Raw genomic sequence first — 22,717 nt, 5'->3', positions numbered from 1 at the left:
TCCTTTGTAGGTGTATTTTTAACTACTGATTCAACTTATTGAAATATTCAAGTATTCTACTCCTTCTTAAATCAGTTTTAGTAAGATATTTTTTCCTGAGATTTACTTATTTCCCTGAGTGTTAGTTGTCTCTTGCCGCATAAGAAATCACCCCCGAACTTCAATGCAATTCCAATGAAAATCCCAGGAAGTTATTTTGTGGATATTGATAAACTTATTCTAAAGTTTATACAGAGAGTCAAAAGACCCGCAATAGCCAACACAATATTGAAAGAGAAGAACAAAGTTGGAGGACTGATGCTACCTGACTTCAAGACTTACTCTAAAGCTACAGTAATCAGGACAGCGTAGCACGGGTGAAGGAAGAGGCAAATAGAGCAATAGGACAAAATAGAGTACTCAAGAATAGACTTACATGAATACAGTCAACTGATCTTTGACAAAGGAGCAAGGCAACACAGTGAAAAAAAGATAGTCTTTTCGACAAATGGTGCTGGAATAACTAGATATCCACATGATTTAAAAAAAAGGATCTAGGTATTAGCCTTTCACAAAACTTAATGATCATAGACCTATATGTAAAACATGAAACTATAAAACTCCTCGAAGATAACATAGGAGAAAATCTACATGACCCTGGGTATGGCAGTGACTTTTTAGATGCAACACCAAAGGCACAATCCATTAAAGAAAAAATTGATAAGCTGGATTTCACTTAAAATTAAACACTTCCAGGGCGCCTGGGTGGTTCAGTTTGTTAAGCATCTGCCTTTGGCTCAGTTTATGATCCCAAGGTCCTGGGATGGAGCCCCAGGTCAGGCTCTCTGCTCAGTGGGGAGCCTACTTCTCCTCTCACCCTGCCCCTCCCCCCCTCCTCATGTGCATGTGCTTTCTCTCTCTCAAATAAATAAATAAAATCTTTTTAAAAATCAAATTAAATTAAATTAAATCAAACACTTCTGCTCTGCAAAAACACTATCAAGAGAATGAGAAGACAAGCCACAGACTAGGAGAAAATATTTGCAAAAGGCATATCTGATAAAGGAGTATTACCCAAAATAGAGTAAGAACTCCTTTTTTTTTTTATTATGTTATGTTAATCACCATACGTTACATCATTAGTTTTTGATGTAGTGTTCCATGATTCATTGTTTGCATATAACACCCAGTGCCCCATGCAGAACGTGCCCTCTTTAATACCCATCACCAGGCTAACCCATCCTCCCAGCCCCCCTCCCCTCTAGAACCCTCAGTTTGTTAGAGTAAGAACTCTTAAAACTCCCAATAAGAAAATGAACAATCTGATTTAAAAATAGGCAGAGGACCTGAGCAGATACTTCACCAAACAAGATGTACAAATGGTAAATCACATAAGAAAAGATGCCCCACATCATATGTCATTAGGTATATGCAAATTGAAAAAACAATGAGATACTACTACACACCTATTAGAATGGCCAAAATCTGGCACACTGGCTTCACCAAATACTGGTGAGGATATAGAGCAATAAGAACTCTCACTCACTGCTGCTGGGAACGCAAATGGTACTTTGGAAGTCAGTTTGGTGGTTTCTTACAAAACTAAATATAGTCTTATCATATGATGCAGTAATCATGCTCCTTAGTATTTACTCAAATGAACTGAAAATCTATGTCACTACAAACACTTGCACACGGATGTTTATAGCGGTTTTATTTATATTTTCCAGAACTTGGAAGCCAGGATATCCCTCAGTGAGTGAATGGATACATTAACTGTGGTATATCCAATGAAATATTGCTTAGTGCCAAAAAGAAATGAGCCATCAAGCCATGTAAAGACATGGAGGAAGCTTAAATGTACACTACTAAGTGAAAGAAGCCAATCTGAAAAGGTTCCATACTGTATGCTTGCAATTGTAGGATATTCTGGGAAAGGCAAAACCATGAAGACATTAAGAAGATGAATGGTTGCCAGAGGTTAGAGGGAGGGAGGGATGAATCTGCAGAGCAGAGAGGATTTTTTAGGCAGTAAAATGATTTTGTATAATACTATAATGGTGGATACATGTTATTACACATTTGTCAAAACCCATAGAAGGTAAAATACCAAGAGTAAACCCTAATGTAGACTACGGACTTTGGGTGATGTGGTATCAGTGTGGGCTCATCAATCATAAATGTAACGTTCTAGCATAGGGTGTTATAGTGGGGGAAGCTGTGTGGTTGCGGGAGGAGGGGTATATGGGAACTCTGCAGTTTCTGCTCAATCTTGCTGTGAACCTAAAACTTCTCTAAAAAGTAGTCTATTTAAAATAAATATGTAAACGAAGTCTATTTAAAATAAATTACCCCCAAACTTAGCACTTTCAATAACAAGAAATGTTTCTTAATCTCACATTGTTTCTATGGGTCAGATTCCTGGATTCCTGGTCAGGAATGACTAGTGGGTATACTTTTGGTTCAGGGTCTCATATGAAGTTGTGGCCAAGATGTCAGCCAGGGTGGCAGTCATTTGAACATTTGAGTGGGCCTAGAAGATCCACTTCTTTTTTTTTTTTTTTTAAGATTTTATTTATTTATTTGAGAGAGAGAGACACAGCAAGAGAGGGAACACAAGCAGGGGGAGGGGGAGAGGGAGAAGCAGGCTTCCCGCCAAGCAGGGAGCCCCGTGCGGGGCTCGATCCCAGGACCCTGTGGGATCATGACCTGAGCCGAAGGCAGACACTTAACGACTGAGCCACCCAGGTGCCCCTAGAAGATCCACTTCTAATTTGGGTCACTCACATGGTGGATAGCAGGAGGCCTCAGTCCCTCACCACGTGGAGCTCTCGATGGCATTGCTTGGGGATCCTCACAGGATGGCAGCTGGCTGCCCCAGAGTGAGAAATCCAAGAGAGAGCCAAATGGAAACCACAATGAATTTTCTGACCTAGTTGTGAAAGTCACATGCAATCATTTTCACGAGATCCTACTGGTTACACAGGTCAGCTCTAGTCAGTGTGGGGGAGGACTTCACAAAGCTGGGCCACCAGGAAGTCAAGACCATTGTAGGCCATCCTGGAAGTTAGCTACCCCATAAGGTTTTGCAAATTTATCAGCAGAAAGTAATTCTTAGTATTTGCTTAGTATCTGCTGCATCTACAACTGTCTTTCTTTACAATCCTAAAATTAATTGTTTGTTTTTGTTTCTGGATAAGTCTGTCAGAGATTTTATCTATGTTAAGGAAGAACTCTTTGGAATTTTTCACAGTCCCAAACGTGTGGTTGTTTGATATTTAATTACCCTGCTATTTTCTTTATATTTTTTCCCCTTCTGCTTGCTTTGGTTTGTTCTGCACTATCTCTCACTTCTTGAGTTTATCAGTGTATTTTTACTCATTTTTGTTTCTAAAGTATGTATTTAGGTTACACATTTCTCTGTGAATATTGTTTTTAGCTGTAGCTCATAAATGTTGATATACAATGTTTTCATTTCCTTTCAGCTCTGATTATTCTCTAGTATCCAGTATAATTTCTTTTTAAACTTGTGAATCAATTTTGAAGCATTTTTTTCCTTGTTTAATTCCTAAATATGTGGAGGTTTGTGACTATCTTATGTTATTGGTTCCTAATATCGTTGTACTGTCACCAGAAAAAGGGATTTGTCTGTCTTCGGTATTTGTTTATATTTGCTTTGTGGCCTAGTACGTGGTCAATTTTTATACATTCCTTATAAGTTTGGAAAGAATGAATATTCTCTAATTGTTGGATGCAGGGTCCATTAGATCCACTTTATTAATTGTTGAAATCTTTTACGTTCCTAACAACATTTTATGTGTTTGTTTTACCAGTTATTTAGATGTGTTAAAAAAAAAATCTAATGATGATGATGAATTTGTGCATTTCTTCTTAAAATTCTACCAAGTTTTGCTTCATATATTTTGACGCTATATTGTTAGATGCAAACCATACCATATATTTCGGGTGAATTGTTTCTTCTATTTTTATGTGATGATCTTTTTTTTTTTAAGATTTTATTTTTAAGTAATCTTCACACTCAACATGGGGCTTGAACTCACGACCCCGAGATCAAGAGTCACACGCTCCACCAACTGAGTCAGCCAGGCACCCCTGTGATGAACATTTTTATCCTCAGTAATGCTTTTTGTTTTAAGACCAATTTTGCCTGATAGTAATGTAATTGTACAGCTTTCTTTTGGTTATAGTATTTTTCTACTATATCTTTTCCCATCATGTTTTCCCCCACGTTTATGTGTCAGTATTTTTTTTTTTAAGATTTTGTTTATTTATTTGACAGAGAGAGACACAGCGAGAGAGGGAACACAAGCAGGGGGAGTGGGAGAGGGAGAAGCAGGCTTCCCACCGAGCAGGGAGCCCGATGTGGGGCTCGATCCCAGGACCTGGAATCATGACCTGAGCTGAAGGCAGACGCTTAACAACTGAGCCACCCAGGCGCCCCTCAGTATGTTTTTTTTTTAAGATTTATTTATTTGAGAGAAAGAGAGCACACCCAAGTGGGGGGAGGGGCAAAGGGAGAGGGTGAGAATCTCAAACAGACTCCGTGCTGAGTGCACCACCCTGAGATCGTGACCTGAGTCGATACCAAGAGTCGGAAGCTTAACTGACTGAGCCACCCAGGTGGCCTGCATGTGTCAGGATGTTTTAATGAAAACAGTGTATAGTTGCATTTTGCTTTGTTTTGTGTTTTTCTCTAATCTGACATTCTCTATCTTTTAACTGGAAATTTTGATTATTTACATTTACTCCAATCACTAATATATTTGGAAATATTTATATCACTTTATATCGTATTTGCTATTTGCCATGTTTTTTCCTTTGCTTATTTTTCCTCTTTTTCTGGTCTTAATGAAGTTTTCCATATCCCCTTTTCTTTCTTTTAATGTGCATTTTGAAGTCGATAAACACTTTTGTTAATAAGTTAATCAGTACCTCTACTCTCCTTACAAATAATAAGGACTTTAGGATACTCGAAATCTGTTCACTCCCTCCCATCAGACATGATATTATTTTCCAGTATTTTAGTCCCATGCTGTTTTCATATCCCTCAAGTTACTTTAAGCATGGCCAGATCCAAATGCTCAAATGACTAGTATACTAAAACAGAGACCTTCAAAGCAGTGGTTCAAACAAGAGAGAAGTGTTCTTCCTTTCCCACAAAGTATTCAAGGAGCAATCAAGTGGTTTGAGGCGGTTAGGCAGCTCCATCCTATGAGGTCACCCAAGATAGGTTTTTTTCCATCTTGTTCTGCTACCCTTCCCTACCTAGGGTTAAATCCTGGCACCGGAATGTTCTTAACCACCAAGTCATAGTCATCTTAACTACCCAGATGATAATTCACCTTTACCACGTCCACATTCTACCCTTTGGGAAGGGAGAAAGGGAAGTTGAACACTTCATCTTTCTTTAAGAAAGTGACCTGGAAGATCGTATGATTGCTCTTTGCTGCAAAGTCTCTTGCTGGGTGATTGAGAATCCAACTAAAACCTTGAGGCTTCTGTTATTAAAGGGAAGAAGGTGAGAATGGGCTTTGGGAAACAAGTTGCAGTCTTCATAGACATTACCAGAATCCTGTGTCCTCTTCTGATTTTCTCTGTATTTGCTTCAACCTTGGGCAAGCAGCTCCCCCCACCCCCAACTCCCAGTGATGGCAAAGATGATCACTAACAACACTATCCTCATGGTCTCTCATTTTAGCAATTCCAGTAAAAAAAGAGGGTGGCTCCTTACAGATAGTTCCAGCTGAAGTCTAGGATTTCCTCTAATGGCTCCAATGTGGATCACAGGTCCATCACTATGGCTCCAATGTGGATCACAGGTCCATCACTAAACTAGTCACTTTGGCCAGGGGGATGCAATGCCCTGGTAAACAGGTGTGGGTCACATAGTCAGCTCTGGAAGGTGGGTTAAGTAGGGTTAATCCCATCCAAACCATATGAACTGAAAGTAAGAAGAGTGGTCCCCAAAAGCCAAATAATGAGGTGCTGTCATCATCAGAATGGATGCTGAGCAAGCCACATTAACTGATAACCATTAGATTTATCAATCTTATTGGGCCATTGGATGGTTCAATAAGGTTTACCAATGAATGTATTTTAAAAATCCAAAAGAATGAATATAGAAGGTGATATTGATGATAAAGTGACCTGGAACTCTCTTTTTTTTTTTTTCTTTTTTAAAGATTTTATTTATTTATTTGAGAGAGAGAGAATGAGAGAGAGCACATGAGAGGGGTTAGGGTCAGAGGGAGAAGCAGACTCCCTGCCGAGCAGGGAGCCCGATGTGGGACTCAATCCAGGGACTCCAGGATCATGACCTGAGCCGAAGGCAGTCGCTTAACCAACTGAGCCACCCAGGCGCCCAACCTGGAACTCTCTTACTTACACTTCTGATAGGAAGTGGGCAGAGTGGGCATCAGGAGACAAGACTTGTTAAAGGGGGGCTTGGATGAGGAACCAGCCAAACTGAGTTCAAATCCCGCCCAGTAACTGGCCAATAACACCAGCTTTCTTTTTAAAGAGAGTCTGTTCTGGGACAGACATTTCACTAAAGATATCCTTCATATTTTAAATATGAATTTTAAATAGGAAGTCTCCTTAGTCATTCATTCAGCACGTTGCGAATGAACCTCTGTTATGCTGACCATAGACCATACTGTTTGCTAATTATTTATTTGTCTGTCTTCTGGTTCTCCATAACACACCCCTCTAATTGAGGGCTCCCACAGAGCTAGAATTCGTTTGTGTTCCTCAGTCCCCAGGGCACAGAGTGGGCATCAGGAGACGAGACTTGCTAAATGAAAGAAGAGTAAGGTCTCAATGAACACGCAGTTCCCTCCTCCAATTTCTAGTTGCCTTGAAAATCATTATTGGAAAGACATCAGCCAAATCCCACAGAGTTCTACAGAATTGAGGGTCAGACCAGATTATCTTGTTTGTAGAAATGTATCTCCTAATAACTTGAAAACACTGCCAGGCATCATTTTATTTATGGAACTCAAATCAAATCATAAAAAGACAAAGACCCAAGTAGAAGGAAGTTCAACAGATAATTGATTAATCAGAGTTGTCTTCTCATCCTGTTTGACTCTAAGATTATAAAACACCAAAAACCCAGCGGTGTCTTGTGGTCAGTTCCCAATCTAAACACATAAATGACTTTCTTCCCCAGAAACACCAATGACCCCAGCTTACTCAATGCTGAAAACTCTGCCTATCTTGGAGAGAAACAGAGCTGAAGGTCAGTGAATGTTGCTAGGGATAAGGAGTAGAAGACAATGCAGGAAACATAAATGGAGGGACATCAAGGAGAGGCCAAAAAAGTAGTTGGAAAAACAAGAGGTCTTCCTGGAGAAGGTATCCAAGTGGCTGCCCTGCTTGGGAAGCTCCATCTAGGCTTTCCCGGATGGGTCCTTTGAATACTAATAGCTACCATTCATCGAGCCATTGCTATATGCCAGATGTTGTGGTAAGCATTTTTAGTGCGTTATCTCATTTTAATTCTCAAAACAACCCCGCAAGTCCAGAATTGGTACCCCTGTTCAGAGATAAAAGTAAAGCTCAGAAAGGTGCAGTGATATGTCCATGACCATACAGCTAAGGAATGTAAATCCAGAATTTGAATCACTGTGGACTTGACTTGACTCAAAGCTTCCGCTCTGAGTCCTTAACTCTCTTCACAAAACCACTTTGAGGTAGCTCTTATTTCCTCCATTCTACAAATGAGGCCACTGAGGCCCAGGGATGACCCAACTTGCCCAAGTGACACAGTGTCAGAGCCAAATTAAGCCTGTCTGACTCCAAAGTCTGCTGTGCCCCCTAGGTAGAGGAAGGGCAAAAGCCGGGGGTCAGGAACGTGCCAGTAATTCCCTGTGCATCAGGCCCTACCCTGTCCTAGGACACTGTCCCCTTGTTTCCTTTCCATTCCGCCCCCCCCCCCCCAGCCTCCACACTTAGGTCCCTTCCAAGAATTTTCTTTTTCCTGACTCTTCCCAGTATGGGCCCTGGGTTGAATAGGGACTGGGTAGTTCTTGGGAGGCTCTAAGACACCCTTCCCCCAAAGGTCCTCTAATAAAGGAACAGCCAGGGCCCCACCAGCCTGGGGACTCACATCCCTACACATCCGAACAAGGTCTGTGCATGACTGACAAGGGGGGCTTGGATCAGGAGCCAGCCAAACTGAGTTCAGATCCCGCCCAGTAACTGGCCAATAACACCAGCTTTCTTTTTTAAAAAGCGTCTATTCTGGGACAGACATTTCACTAGGGATATCCTTCATATTTTAAAAATTGAATCCCCCCTCCTCCATGATTGGCCCTATTTTACAAAAGAGGAGCCTGAGGCTCCCGGAGGGGAAGGGACCAGCGTAAGGACAGCGAGCCGTCACCAGCCTGGGACTGGAACCCACCTGGGCCCCAGATTCTGCTGTTGCCTAGGAGCCGAGGAGAGAGGAGCTGCCAGAGCGCGGGGGGGAGGGGAAAGAGGGAGGGCGAGTTCCCGGCAGCGCGCGCTGACGACAGCAGGTGATTTTTTTCTGCAGCGCGCTTTCTCCCAGCGTCTTGCCTGGATTTTTCCCCCCCGCCGAGCAGTAGATAAGGGTGGGGCCGCTTCCCTGCAGCAGAGACGGCAGCGGCAGTGGCTGCAGCATCATTGGGAGCAGCGGCTGTAGCAATGCTCGGTCTCCGCTGGAGATGATCGCCTCCGAGCCCTGCTAGGTGGCTGGCTGCGACGGGACGCCTCGGGGAGGAAGAATAGAGCCTCGTCCGTGGCCCCTGAGGCCACCCTGCTCGGCCCTTCCTCTACGCCATGGCTTAAGCCCGCAGCCACCTCGCGTCGCGTCGCCTCGCTTGGCCGGGGTCTGCGCGCCACCGCCGCAGCAGGGAGGGGCGCGACCCAGACGCCCTCGCCCGGGGACTCCGGGACGCCGTGTGGCTCACCCATCGGTGCCCGCAGCAGACTGCGCTCCCAAGACCTTTGCAGGCGGCTCCCGGAGGCGTTTGCAGCCGGTAATCGGGGGACTTTACGGACTTTATCTCAGTGATAGCTTGACCTGCCTGGGTGCTCCCTGAGGGAGGAGAGCGAGGTAGCTCAGGCCACCAAGGGAAAAACAGCGGGAACCAGTTTGGTCCAGGGCCGAGGGACTGAAGTAAGATTAGAGACTTGCTTTAGAATCACAAAAAGGAGGGAAGGCCAGCTTTGCAGCGAGCATCATGGCGTGGCCGTGCATCACGCGGGCCTGCTGCATCGCCCGCTTCTGGAACCAGCTGGACAAGGCGGACATCGCCGTGCCGCTGGTTTTCACCAAGTACTCGGAGGCCACCGAGGCCCCGAGCGCCCCGCCGCAGCCGCCGCCGCAGCCGCAGCCGCAGCAGCAGGCGCAGCCGGCGCACGCGCCCCCCTCGGCGCGGGCGGTCGCCATAGAGACGCAGCCGGCCCAGGGCGAGTTGGATGCAGTTGCCCGGGCAACGGGGCCGGCGCCCGGGCCTAGCGGCGAACGCGAGGCGGCGGGTGTCCCCAGCCGGAGCGGGCCCAGCCCCGGCCCCGGCTCCGGCTCCACCTCCAGCGCAGGCCCCGCGGACTCGGTGATGCGTCAGGACTACCGCGCCTGGAAGGTGCAGCGGCCCGAGCCGAGCTGCCGGCCGCGCAGCGAGTACCAGCTTTCCGACGCGCCCTTCGAGCGCGAGACCCAGTACCAGAAGGACTTCCGCGCCTGGCCGCTGCCGCGCCGCGGGGACCACCCGTGGATCCCCAAGCCCGTGCAGATCTCCGCGTCCTCCCAGACTTCGGGGCCGATGCTCGGGGCGTCCAAGCGCCGGCCGGAGAGCCAGGAGCGCTGGCCGGCGCAGGCCGCCGCGGAGGCCGCGGAGCAGGAGGCGACCCCTGGCGGAGCGGGTGGCCCCGCAGCCGGAAAGCCCTCCGGTGCGGACGAGCGCGACACACGCAAGAAGCCCGGGCCCGCCTGGATGCTGCGTCGCGCCGAGGGACAGGCGCCGGAGCAGATGCCGCTGCCCGCAGCGCAGGCGCCGGTCCAGGCCGCGGGCCCCGAGGCTGGCAAGGGGCGTGCAGCGGCGGACGCCCTCAACAGGCAAATCCGCGAGGAGGCGGCGAGCGCGGCGGGCAGCTCCTACAGGTGAGACGCGGGCCGCCGCTCAGGCGACGGGGCAGGGGACCCTTGCCCTTTTGCGGAGGCCGCCCGGGGCTCATTCTCCGCACCGCGGGCCTCACAGGCAGCCCCTCCCCTTCCAGACCACACCCTCTCCTCGGCCGCATCCCAGACACCCTTCCAGGCCTGACTCCTTTCTGCTCTTTCTCACGTGAAGGCTGTTAGTACTTTCCATTCCCGCCTGCCCAGGTCTTTCCCTTTACCATTTTGGCCACGTTCCCCCATCCCCGCCCCACCTCAGATCCCTGCCTGCTCAACAGAGACCCTTTTGCAGTTTCTTCACAGGCGGTGCCATTCCGCCCCACCCACTTCTCCAGCGGCATCAGCCTGGACGCTGCCCCTCGCTGGCTCAGCTGTGGCCCAGGGCCATGGTGCTTTCCCGCAGGGCCCCGTCCTCCTAGAAGAATGCTTTCCCAGTGGCCAATCCCCTCCTCCCTAGCCCAGTTCACTTGGCCTTTCATTCTTCCCTCCCTCTCTCAGTCCCCTGGAGACATCCAAGCACCACACCCTTTTCTTGATTCCCCGCGGGGCTCTTCTAGATCACCCTCCTTCTACCATCAGGCTTTGAAGTCAGATTCCTTCCTCCTCTTAGTAGCTGTGACACACTGAGCACGTTTCTTAACCTTTCTGGGCCTAAGGTTCTTAGGTGTAAGATGCAGTTGGTAATAGATCGTTCTCTTAGAATTGCTTGTTCATTTATTAATTAAATATTAATATTTAACATATTTTGAGCACCTACTATATGTCAGACACTGCACTAGACATTGTGAGAATTACAATGAGATGGCCGAGGAGAATTATGTCTGGCACATAGTAGGTGATGAGAATGTCTTACTGCCATTACAATCTTGTGCATGATGCCTCATTATTCTGATTTCCACTTCCTAGATACCTCCAGCCTTCTCCCCTATTGATGCATTTCCTTTTTCCTTTCCCTTTATGTTCTCCAGTTGTGTTGCTCATTCTTTTACCACCAAGAACCCCCTCTTTAGCACATTTAAATTCCCTGTAAATGAATGGCTTCAAGAAAGCGCACATCCATTTTCTCTCTCTCTCTCCCTCCCTCCTTATCTTTCTCCCTCCCTCCCTCTTCCCTTCCCTCTCCCTCTCTCCATCCTTCTAGAATTCTCCCTGTGCTGCAGCCTCAGCCCTTCCAACTTGCTTTCTCACCCTTTGTACATCCAATATATATTTCTGAATGCTTAGCTCTCCATCCTCCCTTTATGTTCCAACCCAGATCAAGCAACTAAGAGATCTCATTTGACTCTGAATGTGTAACATTGGGCTTTAGGATCTCTGGGGAAACAGATGTGCGAGATGAATAATTGAGCTAGAGGGGTTCAAAATGTGGCTTATGGGGTCCTTCATCAATGCCACAGCCAGTTGCCTCCTTCCTGCAGGAGACTGTGGTTGGGAGGACTGCTGAGTTAGTGTCTTTTGCCAAGACCCTGTGTGTAGCCTCATATCAGACTGATGTCTTTCTCCAGTGAACGTAACAACCACTCCCTCATACGCTGAAGGAAGCATAACAGAGATAGATATCCTCTCTTTTTAAGACAAAATTCATCTCTGTCCCAGGTTTTAACTCTGGAAAGCATTTCCCAATGAGAAGGGGCAGCTAACATTTGGCTCCTACTCCATCTTCCCAAATTCCACCTCTCACTTGGCATTTCTCTCTTGGTTTATTGTTATCACGACCACAGTGGTCCCCTAGGAGTGCACTACTTTTTTTATGGCTTTGGGTCGGGCAAGATCCTTTTCGTTGGTTCATAGCCATCAGGAGCAGCATTTGCACAATATCTTTATGCTACTACCAAGGGAGGACCAAAGAGAAAAGAAGGAAGCAAATAAGCAAGGGGCATAAAAAACAAAGCCAAGATGTAGTTTTGCGATTCTGCCATGGCTTTCTTGTTTCCTAGGCAGGCCCTACTTCATTCCCAGAGAACCCTAAGATTGGCCCAACATCACAGATTTCTGATCTGGCCTCCTCATCTTCCTACTCTCATTCTACTACCCCGTGGCAGGTGGAACCTTAACACCCACCATGCAGAAAACTACCCCTCCTCACCTCCAGAGAGTCAATGCCAATCAAGAGAGATCCCAAATTCTCAAATCTCCTTTGGTGATCCTACTCAGTTTATGTTTCTAAGTCAGTAGGACTTGCTTTGTCCGTGAAAAATTGGCTAGACAGTCAGGGGATGACCTAACCTTCAGATACAACCCACTCCGAATTTATTGGCTTGCACCTTTGTTCTATATGGCCTCTTCCCCCAAAACGCCACCTTCACTACAGTAAGCATGTCAGGCTTTACAGTTAGAATTATACTGCAAGTGATGGGATTGAATGGGGGAAGGCTCTGCTGTTGCAGCTGGCGAGAATGACTATTTTTAATGACTATCAGAACTCCACCAACCTGTCAAAAAAAAAAAAAATCTCTGAGCACCTCAAAAGAATTTTTTTTCTCATTTGGGTCTTCTGTAAAATTTAATTATGAATGTGACTTTGGGGCCAGCAGTTCCATTTTGCTGTGTAATCTGATGGGTTTGGAAGCATTAAGAGAATGAGTGTTGCTAAGAGACATCAATTTCCTTAATGGACAATTTAAGTGCATGACAAAGTTGATGAGAAATTTAACATTGTTTTTTGTTTCAGAAGAAAAATTAACCAATAATAGGGAAATGCACTTTGGGTGAAAGTAGACATGAAGAAATAAGATAATCAATTAGTCAAATATCACATAAAGAAAAAAAATGGGGGCGCCTGGGTGGCTCAGTCGTTAAGCGACTGCCTTCGGCTCAGGTCGTGATCCCAGGGTCCTGGGATCGAGCCCCGCATCGGGCTCCCTGCTCGGCGGGAAGCCTGCTTCTCCCTCTCCCACTCCCCCTGCATGTGTTCCCTCTCTCGCTGTGTCTCTCTCTGTCAAATAAATACATAAAATCTTAAAAAAAAAAAAAAAAGAAAAGAAAAAAATGCCTGGGAACTGTAGGCTTATCTGGAACATTGAATTTCCTTCCCTATTGTCTCATATTCTTTTCCTTGCTATGATTCCAAATATCTCCTGAATCTAAGTATGCCCCATGGCTGGCGTAGATGAGTCTTACATTGCCTTGTTAGAGGCCAGGTTGGGTTCCATTTCAAAGATAATTTGATTTACAAACTCTTTTCTTCTGCCACTCTACATAAATCATGGTGGCTTACACCATGGTGACTGGTTCATCTCATGGGCTTTCCAAGTGACATCTGTCACATGACATCAATGCAAGCAGTTGGCTTAAATAGAGAAAGGACACATAATCCATCAGCTTAACATATTGGTATATAATGTAAAATATACAGTCAGCATGCAGAGACATATACATACTCATTAGTTTTTCTCCTACAATATACAGTCACTACATAATATCAAATGTCCTTTGACACTATGATTTTGAGAAACCTTCCCAATTCAACAGTTCATCTAATTCATAACATATCCACACTAGCTTGGGATTTTTGCATTAAGTGCTATCTCAGATATCTTTCATTATTCACCATCATGAAATTGATTAATTTTTATTACATTCATTTTACATAGGTGATGTTATAAAATTGAGAAGCATGTCTCTGTTACCACTTTTAACGTTAAGGATGGATTTTGCTGGGCAGCCACTTGTGACTTTAGACCTAGCATTCTCAATTAGAAAAGAGATGAGTCATGATGAGGGGATTAAAATTCCCCTCTCAGTCAGTCCCATTGCCCTAGCCATCAGTTAATAGGGATAGATGGGGTGGCAGATGCTCCCCATAGAAATGCTAATGAGAAACTTCTCCTGGAAGAAATCAGCTGAGGCACCAGGAGGTAGAATTAATAAACCAGAGGCAAAATACTTGACAAATGAGAGCAGTAACAAGGAAATCGGAAAGAAAAGGAGCCTTTCGTGTCTGCCCTACAGTCTTCCATGAAGGTTAGAGAAAGCCCCGTCTGATGTGGGTGGCTTCTGCTGGCAAAACTGCCCTATGCTTCTAGGGCAACTGCCCACTTCCCTAATTTCTTCCTGGGCAAGTCTCAGCAATACTTCAAGGCCAATCTCAGATACTGAATCTTTAAGGATACCTTCCAGGTTCTGCCATTCAGAACTAATTTTTCTTGTATTCCCTTTTTATATTCTGTGCACTCCCATTGTCTGCTTGACTATAAGATACTTTTGTCTGTATCTGCCTCCTCCACCGGATCACAAACACTGGAAGAGAAGGGCTGTATTTTGTTCATCTCTATACCTCTCACAGTGTAACATTGTGCCCAGGTGCTATATAAGCTTGCAGAATCCAGTAGAATTTTTAAAGTTTGGTGAAAATTTTATTCACCTACACATTGATTCATTTCATTCAGTTTAATTTGTTGGATTTATTTCAGAAAATGACCACCAAGCCCCTGCTGTGTATCAGATAGGATGCTGGGGATACCAGATGAATAAGTTATAACCTTTATATAAGGAAGTTATGCCTGCCTTAATCAAGATAAAGTCCAGTCTCTACTAGAGTAGTCCTAAAAGTAAATGTTCAAATGAGGACAGGCAGCAAACCTTCACCCAGGGCAATGATCCTCCACCTTGACTGCACATTGGAATCACTGGAGAGCTTTAAAAACGCTGATGCATATGTGCCTTGCCCAGAAATTCTGTTTTACAGTCAACAAAACAAAGAGGCAACCCACAGAATGGGAGAAGATATTTGCAAATGACACTACAGATAAAGGGCTGGTATCCAAAATCTATAAAGAACTTCTCAAACTCAACACCCAAAAAACAAATAATCAAGTCAAAAAGTGGGCAGAAGAGATGAACAGACACTTCTCTGAAGAAGACATACAAATGGCTAACAGACACATGAAAAAATGTTCATCATCATTAGCTATCAGGGAAATCCAAATCAAATCCACACTGAGATACCACCTTAAACCAGTTAGAATGGCCAAAATGGACAGGGAAAGAAACAACAAATGTTGGAGAGGTTGTGGAGAAAGGGGAACCTTCTTACACTATTGGTGGGAATGTGAGTTGGTACAGCCACTTTGGAAAACAGTGTGGAGGTTCCTCAAAAATTTAAAAATAGAGCTATGACCCAGCAATTGCACTACTGGGTATTTACCCCAAAGACACAGATGTAGTGAAAAGAAGGGCCATAGGCACCCCAGTGTTCATAGCAGCAATGTCCGCAATAGCCAAACTGTGGAAAGAGCCGAGATGCCCTTCAACAGACGAATGGATAAAGAAGATGTGGTTCATATATACAATGGAATATTACTCAGCCATCAGAAAAGATGAATACCCAACTTTTACATCAACATGGATGGGACTGGAGGAGATTATGCTAAGCGAAATAAGTCAGGCAGAGAAAGTCCATTATCATATGGTTTCACTTATTTGTGGAACATAAGGAATAACATGGAAGACATTAGGAGAAGGAAGGGAAAAATGGGGGGGGGGAATTGGAGGGAGAGATGAACCATGAGAGACTATGGACCTGAGAAACAAACAGGGTTCTAGAGGGAGGGGAGAGGGGGGATTGGTTATCCTGGTGATGGGTATTAAGGAGGGCATGTACTGCATGGAGCACTGGGTGTTATATGAAAACAATGGATCGTGGATCACCACATCAAAAACTAATGATGTATTGTATGGTGACTAACATAATATAGTAAAATTAAAAACTACAAAAAAAAAAAAAAGAAATTCTGTTTTCATTGGTCTGGGATGTGGCCTGAGCATCTGAATATTTCAAAAATGGTCTCAGGCGATTCTCATGTGCAATTCAGGTTATGACCACCTTCCCTAAGGCAAGGGTTCTCAAAATTTAGTACACCCAAGAATCATCTGGCAGGTTTTCTAAAATGCAGATTCCTGGGCCTCGTCCTCAGGCATACTGATTCAGTAGGTTTGAAGTAGAGCCTAAGAAACTACATTTGAACAGGCAGTCTAGGTAGTTTTGATGCACGCGAAGTTCAAGCTTTACTTGGGAAAATACTGCTTGGAGAAATTGTCCTTATGTCATTGAGTTTTCTCTTATACGAAAACAGTGTTGGTTGCCATTTATTTAAGTCTTTTATGTGCTTCACTTACGTTTTGTAATTTTCTGCACAAGAGTCTCTCTCTCTTTCCATCTCTCTCTCTCTCTCTCTCTCTCTCTCTCTCTCACACACACACACACACACGCATTTTTAAGTTATATTGTTCTATATTTAAATCTCTAGTAATCTAACTGGATGTTAACTTTAGGTATGGAATGAGGTAGGGATCCAATTTTCTTTTTTGTCTTATGGAAACTTTTATCCTTAAAATGCAGCTTTTCCTCACTAATATCTCCACGAATCTCCTCTAACACGTAAGGGTCACATATGCTTGGATGTATTTCTGGGATATCTGTTCTATTCCGTTATTCTGAGTTAATGCCACACTATCATCTTTTCTTTTTGTCTAAAGTATTTCCAATTATTTTTCCTATTGTGAGGAGTATATTTTATTACATTTTCTAATGGTTTGTTGCTCATATGTATTAATTTTTGGATGTTGATCTTGTATTGAGCAATCTTATCACACTCACTAATTAGTTTTGTCTGCAGACTCCCTTGGACTGTCTGTGGTTTTTAGCAAATACCAATTTATTATCTTCCTTTCCAATATTTATAAATCTTTTTTGTGTATGTGTACTGCTGCATTGGTGAGGACATAGGGTATAGTTTTGATAGTAGGTGATAACAGGCATCTTTGTCTTGGGATGTGGAAATGCTTCTTAAGTTTTATCATTAAGCCTGAGGTTTGCTCTGTATTTCTATGAGATAGCTTCATATCAGGTTAAGAAACTTCTCTTTATCCTGGTTCACTAAGGGTTTCTAAAAATGTGGGTGGGTATTGAATTTTGTTGAATGCTTTTTCTGCATCAACGGAGATGATCATATGGTTTTTCTTTTGGAATCTGTTAATAGAGTATTCTGATATTGAACCATCTTTGCATTCCTGAGATAAACCTTACTTGTATAAAAGTATATTTTATGATGTTGAATTCAGTTTGCTATTTTTTATTTGAAATGTTTGCATATATATTTATATCATCCCCAAAGAAGGAGTAGAGAAAATTAGCCATCAGAGAATAGAGCCCTGAGGGATGCAAGTATTTGGGGGGTACTGACAGCAGAAGGAAGAGCCATGAAAAAAAACAAAGAAGGAATGATCAGAGGAGGAAATCAGAACAGAGACATATCACAGAAACCACACCGAATACCTAACTCAGCAATGCCTTATGCCTCTTTGGAATTTTTTGCTGAGGAATTAGTGTACAAAGCATTTTGCTAGATCATTGGTTGACCTTGTGCAGTTAACTCTCAGAGATATAATGTTGACTGAGACTAACCCCCAATGAGGAAAGGAGATAAGATACAGGCAGTTCTTGGTTGCTCTCTTAGGGGGAAAAGAGGCACCTACTGCATATATTAACTTTAAAAAATAAGTCAAGCCAGTGATGGTTCTAAATCTGTAATCACTAAGAATCACTCAGTTTCCCAGACACAACACTAAAATACTCCAGTAAATGTCCACTAAGATTAAAAAGCTATCTCTATCATCAGTGCAGCTTTGGCTTTACAAATTATATCAGTTGTATAAATGTAGATGGGTGAGCTTCTAATTCTCTACTGAAGGAAGAAAACTGCAAGATGAGCCTCAACCAACAAACTAAAAATTCTCTTGATGTTCACTAAAAATGCTAGTTTTCACCCTTTAAAATAATAATAGTAGCTAATTGAGTGCCTACAATGTGCCTGGCAGGCTGCTAGAAATCTTAGATGCATTTTCTCCTACAATCTTTATAGTAGCCCAGCAGAAATGGTACTATTATTTCCCTGTTAGAGCTTAGGACCCACAGGGCCTCTCATTTGCCCTTTAGGTTTTTAGACTCTGAAGGCAGACTTTGTCTAATGCTATTTCTCAATACATGCCATGTCCTCCATGTCATATTAATGTGTATTGTCTCAACTCAGTTTTAATCCAGTAAACATTGATTAGTGTCTACTCTGTATCAGGCTCATTCCTACAATGACAAAGCAGGCTTGCTCTTGAAAGGCTTATGTGTATTAGGCAGAGACAAGTGTGCTGAAAAGTACCCTAATAAAAATTCTGTGCAGGGTATGGTGGGGCACAGAGGAGAGAGAGCGTTTAAGTCTACTTAATTTGAGGGCTGTCAACCAAAGGGTTCAGGAGAGAGGGGATTGGGCAGGCTGGATCTTCAAAGAGGAGTGGACATTGTGGGGAAGGAATCAATTTGAGTAAATGTATGAGAAGATAAATCGTAAGCAGTTCTGTGTGGGCAGCATTTAGAGGTTTCATGGGATGACAATAGAATGGTGAAGGGTAGACCAGGTGGGTAGGCTGGGCCGGCTCCTTTGTCCTATAAGCAAAGAGAAGAAGCAGGATTAGGTTTTGGATTTTGGAAAAGGTGACTTTGACAGCGGTGGTAAGGATGGATTGGGGGCATGGAGTTCAGGAAGAATCTGTAGACTGGGTGAGAGATGATGAAGACCTCCAGGAAGGAAAGAAAGTAACCAAGCCCTGACTGTGTAGGATACAATAATGTTGTGGCTAATTGAAAGCAGGTCCAAAGGCAAAGAGAAGAATCTAGGACATTTCCCAGATTTTATGCTTTGGATGTCTGGGGAAACAGTCATTCACTGAGCTAGATAAACACAGTTTTGAACCAATTGAATTTGAGGTGTTTTTTGCAAGGTTGACATGGAGATATTCAGTAGAAAATGAAAATAGAAAATAGAAATCCGCCCTGCTGGTAAGGGTGTAAACTGGTACAATCACTTTCATAAAACTCTTCAGCATTATCTACTCAAGTTAAACATATGTTTTACTCTAAGACCCAGTATCTGTCCCCTTGAATATATACCCAACAGAAACGAGGACAAAAGAATTGTACAAGAATGTACATAGCAGCTTTATTAATAATAGCTAAAAAGAAAAAACAACCCAAGTGTCCATCAACAACAGGATAAATTGTGGTATATTCATATAGTGGAATATCATATGGCAGGATATGGCAGGGAGAATGATGCTCCTCCCCAACCCCCCACCCAAGGATGTCCACATCCTAACTCCTGGAACATGGGAGTATGCCATGTTACAGAGCACAAGGGACTTTACAGATGTCATTAAGTTAAGCATCTTGAGGTGGGGTGAGTATCCTGGATTATGGGCCCACTGTAATCACAGAAATCTTTATAAGTGAAAGGGTCAGTGTCACAGTGATGCCATGTGATAAAGACTCGGCCAGACATTGCTGGCTTAGAAGATGGAAAAGGGGACATGAGCCAAGGAAAGCAGGCAGCTATTAAGAAACTGGAAAAGGCAAGGAAATGGCTCCTCTCCTAGAGCCTTCAGAAGGAACACCTTGCTTCTAATGACACCTTGATTTTTTTCCAGTGAGACCCATTACAGACTTTTTAACTTAGAACTAGAAGATAATACATTTGCATTGTTTTAAGCCACTCGGCTTGTGGTAATTCATTTCAGCAGCTACAGGGAACTAATACACAGAGTTTCTCAATTTTGGCACTACTGACATTTTGGGCTGGATGATTCTTTGTTGTGAGGCGCTGTCCTGTGCATTGTGGCATCCTTGGCCTCTATCCACTCCATGCCGTAGCATTTCCCACTGCACCCTCACCCTTGCTGAATTGTGATCAACAAAAATGTTTCCAGACATTGCCAAAAGACCCCTGCAGGAGGAAAAATTGCCGCTCGTGAGAACCACTGTTGTATGAAAAGTAAAATTACTGCAGTACTCTATAATATGGATATATCCCACAGACATGATGATGAATGAAAGGAACAGATGAAGTACATTTACTGAATGATTCCATTTATATGGATTCCAAAAACAGCTCAAAGGAATTGGTGGTGGTGGCAATCAGAATATTGGTGATCTCTGGGGGTGGGGTGGATAACTGGTGGAGAAGGAGCATAAGAGAACCTTCCAAGATATTGGAATTGTTCTATATCTTGTTCTGGTTGCTGGTTAGGTAGATCTAGACATGGCAACAATTAAGGTTTATGGACTTTATTTTATGTATGTTATACCTCAACCAAAAATTAAAAAACAAAGTACAAACCAAGTAAGAGAAAAGGCAGAACAGAAAAGATCTGGACATGGACCTGTCAGTGAGGATCAAACCCACAGGCATCAGGGTGGCTGGGGAATAAAGAGGGTGAGAAGAAGAGACTGTTGGGGCCGGGGCCCAACCAGCACTGACACATCAGGGACAGGCGGAAGAAGAGTCAGTCGAGGATGGGCCATTGGTGTCTGTATGGAGTGAAAGCTCAGGCCCCTCCTTTGTCCCCACTTCCCACTTCCTCTGCCACCGGCCTCTGTGTTCCCTGCAGGAGCTACCCCACTTGTATATAAAACATCAGAGTACTCTTCCCTACCCTCACTGTCCTAGCATAGCCCATTGCCAATGTGTATTTCTTTCCAAACTGAATGAAGAGGCTTCTGCAGGACCATGCCTGGTGTAACCTCTTTTGGTGGGAAAGTTGGGCCCAGGCCCCAAGCCACAAAATGCACCATAAGTGCCTCCTTGAAACACTGCTTTCTCCACCATGCTATTCCCTGTGGTCACTGTCTATTTCGTGCAGTGACTTCAAAAAGTTGGCCCATGTCGCGGCATATCCTAAAGGGCATTTTTACAATCTTCTTAGCCCCTAAGAACTGTTCTCTATTAGACCACCATGACAAGCAAAAGATAGGCAATGGCAGAATGGAAAGGAGCATTCTGTTATGAATGTTAGAACAGAAACATAATTGAGTTTCAACCCCACTTACTGAGTATTTACTCGGTGCCAATTGCTTTAACATATCTTTTTATTTAGACTTCATAATGACCTTCTAAAGTGAATATGTCTGTCTTGAAAGATGAACACTAGGGTCAGGGAGGTCTGAGGGCTGATATCACACAACCAGTCAATGGCTGAGGGGGCCCTGGAGCCTGTTTCTCCTTTTCCCGGCCCACTACTGTGTCTTATCTGCGAAACTCAAGCAAACACCTGCCAAGTGCCCCAGTTTGATGCCCTTCCTAGGGGGCTGCTATGCGCCCCCGCCCTTTGTGCTGTCTTTTTGGCTCCCACTCTCCTAAGCCCATGCCATCCTCCTTCACCAGCTTGTTTCTGCAGTGGGAGAGGGTTGCCTGTCTCACTGCTCCTTATCCTGAACTCTCCTCAGATTCCCTTCCCCACCAGAGCAAGGCCCAGCACCTCGGGCTGCAGTCAAGGTTTTCCAGGATCTGACCTATCTGGTGTTCTTAGCGTTTTTGCCCACTGCTCCCCACACTCACCTGATGCTTTTTCCTGGGGATTCTCAGTTCTGGTTGTGCATTACAATCATGGGGGCCCCAGCAGGTGATCTAGCCAAATCACAGTCTGAGCTGGGCCTTGACAAGCCCTACATGTAACTACGGCTGGATTTTGCTCACAGTTTTCGCTCCTGCCCTCCTCCCATCTTCCTTCTAAATCCCTCCTATCCTTCAGAGCTTTTAGTCCATTGTGAAAGAGGCTTATACTGTAAAAACAGGGAATTAGGTTGGATTTATTTGATCATAATATCATAATAATAATGCAGTGGGCTTAATATTATTTTTATTCCGAGTTCAATGCAGCATCCTTAGAGCATGCAAAGGCTGGGGCTATGGGCTATGAGGATTTAAGGTGCAGAGCACATGGTCTCCACTCACAGGAGCTTGCTGTCTTGTGAGGCAGGTAACATGCATGCAAGCATCTGAAGCAGCAGACAGGGCCTGCTGAGGGTTCAACTCAGGGACCAGAGATCTCAAGGGCCACAACAAGTGGTGGCTAATTTTGTTGAAAGATTCATGGATGGGATGGTGGGATGAGTCCTTGGAGGTGTCCTGGTGTCCCGTGAAGGATTTGCTGACCATTAAAACTGGGTTCGAATCATTTCTCTGTAACTTAAAGATCTATGTGACCTTGAGAAAGTCTTTCATTTTCTCATCAGTAAAATGGAGATAATTGCACAGTAGTGACTTCAGAATCATTATGAAGATGGGGAGAGATAACACTCCCCCAGTGTACATCCATTGTACTAAGTGCTGGCCACATTTATTGTTATCATTGAGAGAATGGAATAGTCAGTTACCAATGAAAGTCTTTCAGTTATTCACTCAGCAAACATCTGTCACATCTTGTATCAGGCACTATGCTAGGACCCGGGGATACAGAAATGAATTGCACATATTCCCTCTCCTAAAAAGAGCTCTAGCGAGAGAAACATATTGAGAAAATTATAGTATTAGTAGTATGTGCAATAGTAGAAATATGGACAAGATATTGAGGGGATGTAGAGTAAAGGGGGGGCCTGCCTCAATCTGAGTCATGGACCACTTCCACTTCCTGAAGGAGGTGTACCTGTGCAGTGTGTCAAAAGCGTGGAGTTAGTTCCATTGGGAAGGCAAGAGGTTAGGAGCTAGATATTTCTTCCTGCAGGTCTTTAACAATGAGCTAAGAACAAAG

The 22,717-nt window shown here is 44.1% G+C and overlaps 1 protein-coding gene and 1 long non-coding RNA gene across 3 annotated transcripts in view; one reads left to right on the top strand and one right to left on the bottom strand.

Annotated features, from left to right (window-relative positions):
• LOC144379449 (uncharacterized) overlaps nt 1-22,717 on the bottom strand; it is a 707,761-nt gene that overhangs the window by 576,113 nt on the left and 108,931 nt on the right. The window lies entirely within an intron of this gene.
• Nucleotides 8,501-22,717, top strand: part of MAP6 (microtubule associated protein 6) — a 75,640-nt gene continuing 61,423 nt past the window's right edge. Inside the window, exon 1 of one of the 2 annotated variants that reach the window (XM_036082829.2) lies at nt 8,501-10,129. In XM_036082829.2, coding sequence (XP_035938722.2) covers nt 9,210-10,129 — 920 coding nt within the window. In that variant the 5' untranslated portion in view covers nt 8,501-9,209. The remainder of the gene's footprint in view (nt 10,130-22,717) is intronic. The other variant, XM_036082826.2, reaches the window with a different exon arrangement.

Source organism: Halichoerus grypus, chromosome 11 (assembly GCF_964656455.1).
Source record: "Halichoerus grypus chromosome 11, mHalGry1.hap1.1, whole genome shotgun sequence".
In the NCBI taxonomy this organism is placed as follows: Eukaryota; Metazoa; Chordata; class Mammalia; order Carnivora; family Phocidae; genus Halichoerus; species Halichoerus grypus.
This window is presented reverse-complemented; position numbering and strand designations above follow the sequence as displayed.